Here is a 7,173-nt window from a genome sequence, read left to right on the forward strand (position 1 = left end):
TACGGTGTACATTTTAGGACATCCTCAGGTGTCAGGCTTCAGCCTCAGACTTTAGATGAAAAGGCATAAGGTCTCAGGAAAACTTCCGTCAGGTGGCCACTAAACAGCCTCTGAAAAAAGTCGTCAGACCAAAAGGCGTCACAAAAAAGTCGTCAGACCAAAAGGCGTCAGACCAAAAGGCGTCACAAAAAAGCCGTCAGACCAAAAGGCGTCAGAAAAAAGGCGTCAGACCAAAAGGCGTCAGAAAAAAGGCGTCAGACCAAAAGGCATCAGAAAAAAGGCGTCAGAAAAAAAGGCGTCAGACCAAAAGGCGTCAGAAAAAAAGGCGTCAGACCAAAAGGCGTCAGAAAAAAAGGCGTCAGACCAAAAGGCGTCACAAAAAAGGCGTCAGACCAAAAGGCGTCAGAAAAAAGGCGTCAGACCAAAAGGCATCAGGAAAAAAGGCGTCAGACCAAAAGGCATCAGAAAAAAAAGCGTCAGACCAAAAGGCATCAGAAAAAAAGGCGTCAGACCAAAAGGCGTCAGACCAAAAGGCATCAGAAAAAAAGGCGTCAGACCAAAAGGCATCATCTCTCTCGCGCTCTGTTTAGGTATATAAACACAAATAGACCACAAACACAGGGCTATTGTATTTGTCAATCGCAGTATTTTATTTTTAAAATTGCTTTAATTTAGAAAATTAATCGGATTCTCTCGTGTTTCTGTGGGTAACTTCCTGCCCAGATTGATGCGATCGTTCGCGACTCACACACAAAATGGACCAAAACAATCGCTGCAGGGCGCGAGCCGGCTGCGGATGTGCACGCCGCGGTGCGTTTGGTGTGAACAACACAATCGGTTAACAAGGGCGCCGGTAGGAAACAGGCTCATTCTGCGTCTATTCGTGGCACTTCCCCATCCGGTGTGAACCTGGCATTAGATATCGGAGACGCGTGTTCCTTTCGGGGCAGTCTCTTTTCTGCACGTCAGCTCGTCACCGGTGTTGTGTTTCGATGACGTCATTAAATACAGCGATAGATAAATAAATTACTAGTCTGCCCCCCGCTTAAAAAAAATGCCTCAACTGAATCAAAGTTTGAATGATGTCTGATTTTTTTCTGACGCCTTTTGGTCTGACGCCTTTTATCTGACATCTTTTTTCTGATGTCTTTTTTTTTTATGCCTTTTTTCTGACACCTTTTGGTGTGACGCCTTCTGGTCTGACATCTTTTGGTGTGACGCCTTTTGGTGTGACGCCCTCTGGTGTGACGCCTTTTGGTGTGATGCCTTTTGGTGTGACGCCTTCTGGTGTGACGCCTTTTGGTCTGACACCTTTTGGTGTGACGCCTTCTGGTCTGACATCTTTTGGTGTGACGCCTTTTGGTGTGACGCCTTCTGGTGTGACGCCTTTTGGTCTGACACCTTTTGGTCTGACACCTTTTTTCGGAGGCTGTTTAGTGGCCACCTGACGGAGGTTTTCCTGAGACCTTCTGCCTTTTCATCTAAAGTCTGAGGCTGAAGCCTGACACCTGAGGATGTCCTAAAATGTACACCGTACAGTAGCCCACTGTATATAAATTGCATTTATTACACTCATTACTAATAGGAATGCACTTACACCAGTATCCAGTCCAGTGCTGTGCTGTGTATTCATATTTGCATTCATAAAGCTACACACTCAGTACTACACCACGGTAATGCAGTGTCCTCATTTTAGCAGGTGAACAGCTGTGAAAGGAGACGGAACAGTGTCTGTGAAAAAATTTAAAGTTACTGTTAGAATTGTAATGTTATTATGAAGTACTCAGTACCCCGTATCAGTATGTATTTGTTCTCAGTCTCACTTTTAGAACAGTTAGAAGTTCACACAAGTCCAGACCAAACCACCTTTAGTTGACTGGAAGGTTCTGGTCCTAAATCTTAGTTTGTTTCTAAGTTGTGTTCTTTTAAGTTGTTTATGTAATAATAATTACCAGTATAGAACAATAATTCAGTCAATGAATTTGTGTGTGTGCAGGAATACTCCCTGCTGTATGAAGAGGCCAGGTTCTTCGAGCTGGCTCCTCTGCAGGCCGAACTGGAGCACTGGAGGACTGAACGGGATCGTGGGAACACGTGTCAGGAGTCCGAGTGTGTTGTTGTCCACGTGGCCCCGGAGCTCGGAGAGAGGATCAGTGTGAGCGCCCACAGAGACGTCATCGAGGAGGTCTTCCCAGAGGTCAGAGACACCATGTCCAGTTCCCTGAAGAACAGCTGCAATAAGGACTCGACACACGTCATTCGCTTCCTGCTCACCGGCCACTGCAACCTGAACTCTGTGCAGGTACAACACACTCTGATAAACAAGGACTCTTTCAACTCCTCTGTTTGATGTGTAGAGTTTGTCATTGGCCTTAGAGTGAAGCCTTGTTTCCTGTCTCTCCTCTTTCCTGTTCTCTCTGCTCAGTGTGTCTTATGTTTAGTTATTCCTCAGCCTCCTTTAGTTTAAATGATTAAATGCAAGCCTCAGTGTGTTGGAAGTGCTCCTCCTCTTCCCTGCAGTTCCAACTACGCTGTAGGGCCACAAGTCTTTTGAAATGAAACAGGCAGCAGTTCAGAATTGGCTGCAGGTTTGGTAAACAGGTGCAGTGTTTGTTGGTTCTCCACAGGTAGGTGACCTTGGTCCTCTTCCTTTAATTCCAGGTGAAGGCATGCAATGTGAGCCTTTGCAGTATTACCAAAGTACTTGACCTTCATCCTGCAAGCCTTACAGCTCCTTCTTCTTCCCTGGGATTTTGTAAAATTCAAAATTCATCCACATGCTTGGCCTTCTGATTGGGCCCTACTCACTCTGCTTCCCCTCAGGCAGGAGGTTAGGTAGCATCAGGACCAGGCTGTAGGCTGAACAACAGCTTACCATACTAAACATGTATTGTACAACAGTACACTGAAGGACTAACACAATTACAACTGTTCATTTGCTGAGCATGTTGCAATCATCCAAACAAGTATAAATGACTTTTATTATGTAGTCTTGGATTCTAGTGTTGTTTTTAATTTCTTGATCACTCATCCATCAATCAATCAATCAATCAATCAATCAATCAATCAATAAATCAATCAATCAATCAATCAATCAAATTTTATTTACATAACACCTTTAAAACTAATGGAATGCAATTCAAATTACAGTTTCTCAATGTAATGATTTGAAGACCTGTAGAAATATGTTCCAATTCAAGAAAATGCTAAAGGAAATAACGAAATTATGACAAATTTCTCTTTTATTAATGCAAAAAGGTCAGATTGAAACTTTGTTATGTTTGTGTTTGCTTTGTTTACTTTATGATAAGACTGTTGCTCAGTGACTGACAGATTATGGGGTGTGTGAGGGGCTGTATCTTTTCCCTGCTCCTTTCCAACCAGGGAATAACTTGTGATTTGCTATGTTTATTGTTAAAAGTTGTGAAATTACCTTGGTTGGAACAAATAAAAAGAAAAAAAGAGAGATCAACAATCAGTAAAAACAGTAAAATACAACAAAAAGTAATAAGCAGCCAGTGTAAAGATTTTAGAATAGGCGTAATGTGTGTTGTCCTGGTTAGTCAGAATTTTGAAACAGTTGCTGATTAATTGTGTTCTTAGGTAGACCTGAAAGGACCTGATTACTTAAAGGGATACTTCACCCAAAATCAATAATTCACCAATTTTCTACTCACCGTCATGCCAAGGAAGGGTTCAGAGAACTTTTGGAGTTATAAATGCAGTTTGGAGTTCCAGGGGGGGTCTGACTGGCAACTGATTTCCATAATGGTGGTGGATAGAGCTCACTTTTGAATGGTCCAAAACACACACTATGAAACATCCAAAATACCTCCATACTGCTCATCCATACTGACCCAAGTGTCCTGAAGCCACCACATGAAAAAGTTGTTCAGAAATAATCAATTTGATCTCTGTTTTTCGCCTTGGTGTAGACAAGCAGTATGGAGGTATTTGGATGTGTGTTTTGGACGATTCAAAAGTGAACTCTATCTGCCGCCATTATGTGAAAATCCGTTGCCAGCCGGGGTGAAGTATCCCTTTAACTTCCTGTGCATGCACAAAAACTCCACATGCTGACTCCAGACTGATCGTAAATAGGGAACACTGTCCGTCTTGTTCGACTTCAGCATTCTACTGGGGAAATATATCTAAATGTCTTGCTCAAAAGCTCCATGTCAAATACCACTGTGCTGTGTGTGTGGTTGTGACTGCAGGTGTTGGAGCGGTTACAGCAGAGAGGCTTCTGGATCACAGCTTCCTGCGGCGGAGGAGTCGACTCATCCCAGTTCAGCGAATACATCCTGCGGAGGGAGGGCCGACACTCCCCCACCCTCCCACGGATCAAACAGGAAGTGGTGGACTGACACATACCGAAAACAGCTTCACTCCAGCAGCACAGGCGTCGACATAAAGAGCACACATGAAAACTGAATCCTCCAGATACTTCACTTCCATCAGGAGAGGAGAGTCATTACAGTAATAATAGATCCATCAGACTGCAGGGCATGATGGGAAGAGCCATTCTGAGAAACAGTGGTGTTAGCATGTCTGCTGATACGAAATGGAGGTCAGTGTTTAACTCCGGGCCGTACTCATGGTACAGCAGCAGCTGTATATGACATCAGTACATCCCACAGACTCATCCATTGACTGAAACAGGTTTGGGCTCGAGACACTGCAACCCCTCAGAAACAAAGATATCTTTTTAAAGCTGTCAACAAAAAGTGGTTTATTAAGATACGATCTGTATTTACATTCAGATGTGTATTTACCTGTATTGATATTTCAATAAAAACAATACACGGTAACAAAAAGGAATTACAGAAACTACATTGTGGAACTATTGTTAAGTGAGAGAGAAAAAGCAAGTTATTTTTTACATCCACCATCAACCTGTTCATCTTCACCATTCATCCTCTTCCCTTTTAAAATGTAACATGTTGATATTTTAACTGACTTTGTACTTTTATCTGAGGAATTTTTTACACAGGGAGTTTACTACTGTAGTAAAATGTCTTTTAAGTAAAAGTGGTGATAGACTGATCACATGCTAACGTGCTGCTCTTCACACAGGTCTATTTTACCGTTTGCTTTATCACAAGGATAAATGACCTGCTGTTCACTTCAACTTCCACTAGTTCTGCTCCGGCACTCACAGCTTCTAGAGACTTTGACTGATTCAGCTGCTGTTTAAAAGCTGCTCAGATCAGCATGTTACTGTAGCAAAACAGTTAGCAGTATCCTCTCACTCTGTGTGGATTGTGATGTTTATCACAACAATGATCACAGCTCCACTACCAGAGCTGCTCTACACCGTGACTATTTCTACACACTAACCTTCATTGTGTACTACTCTTATGTGGGCAATGAGATGGTGCTGTAGGTGAGACATTGTGTCACATGGTCTCCCAATAAGGTTACTAAAGTGCAGATCGTCTCAAACTACGTTGTTACACACACACTCACAGGGCACCCCTGGTCAAAATGTCTGTTAATGTGAACAGTTCAGCAAGTGGAAGATGAAATGATCTCTAAAAGACATAAAGTTACAGACGACACATTCCCTTTACATTTTAAACAATATTTCATTTTATTTTCATCTTTTACATTTTTAAAACAACAGCAATGGAAAAGGACCCTCAGCAAAGGTTAGGGCCCCCTGCATAGTTAGTAGGTAGCCCCCCCCTTTAGAAACTATCATAGTGTGTAAATAGTAAATATCTTGTCTGATACCTTGGTCAAAGTTATCTGAGAGCTCAAGTCTCCTGGGTGTCCCATTCTTTTGCAGGCTGGTGCTTTGTTTCCCTTTTTCACTCTAAAACTGTAAAATACTAAAATAATACACTGTTAGTTAGTAACGCCGTTATACTCTAACGCTGTTATTACCAACACTGCCCGTAACTCAAGAAGGGACGGAGGACTCTGAAAATTCTCACAGCTCTTAGTCGACATGAGGGTGAGTAGATAATGAGTGAAATTCGAATTTTGGGTGAACTATCCCTTTAAATAGTTATATCTTCCGACAGCAATCACTTATATAGAGTGTTTTGTCTGAAACACGGGTCTGTCAGCCACTCTGCTCTGCTGTAAGCCGAGGAGAAAACTTTCCTTGTATCCTACAACCTTTATCCAATGAGGAGAGAGAACGGCATAAAGGGGCGGTCCTCTCTGTGTGTGCAGCCAAGGGATGCGCGTGAATGTGGTGACGTAGGGACGAGGGCGGGGACTGCTAACTCCATCCACTGATGGGAAGTTAGCCAAAACCACCGGATCGCTTACTTCTACTTTAATTAAAATATTGAAAAAGAGTGTTTAATGTTTAACTTGATGTCTTTTGGATCATTTCATCTTCCACTTGTTTCACTGTTTAACACATTAACAGTAATTTTGACCAGGGGTGCCCAAACTTTTGCATGTCATTGCACCTTGGCATTTTCAAGTAGTTATATGGTTCCTGTGTAACATGTAGGAGTTGGCGAACAGGCAGCTAGTGAGAAGTGTCAGTATGCAAAAAGGAACTTAATGGTAACGGGATGCTAAAGAGTAAAGTATGCATCAGTACGCAGTACTTCTTCAGTCCTGGAAGGACATTGAGACATGTCCATATTCAAACTACATCCTTGTTTTGGTGCAGAAGACTCCTGCACAGTGATTCACATCAATACCAACACTTGCTAACAGGTTAAAATAAATGCAGTTAAAAAGGTTCAGGTAGTTTGGTCCTCCAGGTGTATCTAAACTGTAGGAGGCCTGAGCATAGATTAAGCATTGTATCTCATCATCTGAGATGTCTGGACTGCCTTGCTGCTGCCACTGAGACCTAACCTCGGATTAGTGGATGAAAATGGATGAATATTCATATTCATACTCATCAACCCTAACACTTATTTACAGAGCATTTTAAGGTGTAAGGTAGCTCATAATGGGCTGTTTTAGGGGAAACCCCAAAAATAATGTGTGTGTCCCTTTGAGGACTCCTTATTTTGTCCGAGTAAGAGTAATTCATTAAACAACTCAGCAGTAATCCTGGAGACCTGACATGAAATTTCCCTTATCTTGTGGGAATAATGATTGTTGTGGAGCTTGTAAGGGAAGCAATAATATCTGTAGAAAAAACCCATGTGGGGCATGTGTGTATTTCATGGACAATGACCCCTAGTAAACCATGTG

General features: G+C 42.3%; 1 protein-coding gene across 1 annotated transcript in view; it reads left to right on the top strand.

The window, feature by feature from the left end:
• The window catches only part of LOC146988329 (uncharacterized), a 14,237-nt gene extending 9,427 nt beyond the window's left edge, over positions 1 to 4,810 (top strand). The window contains exons 4-5 of the mRNA XM_085773516.1: positions 1,997 to 2,302; positions 4,218 to 4,810. Coding sequence (XP_085629642.1) covers positions 1,997 to 2,302; positions 4,218 to 4,367 — 456 coding nt within the window. The 3' untranslated portion in view covers positions 4,368 to 4,810. The remainder of the gene's footprint in view (positions 1 to 1,996; positions 2,303 to 4,217) is intronic.
• The last annotated feature ends 2,363 nt before the right edge of the window (positions 4,811 to 7,173 follow it).

This window comes from Trachurus japonicus, chromosome 4 (assembly GCF_045865225.1).
Source record: "Trachurus japonicus isolate A0001 chromosome 4, Traja_1.0".
NCBI lineage: Eukaryota > Metazoa > Chordata > Actinopteri > Carangiformes > Carangidae > Trachurus > Trachurus japonicus.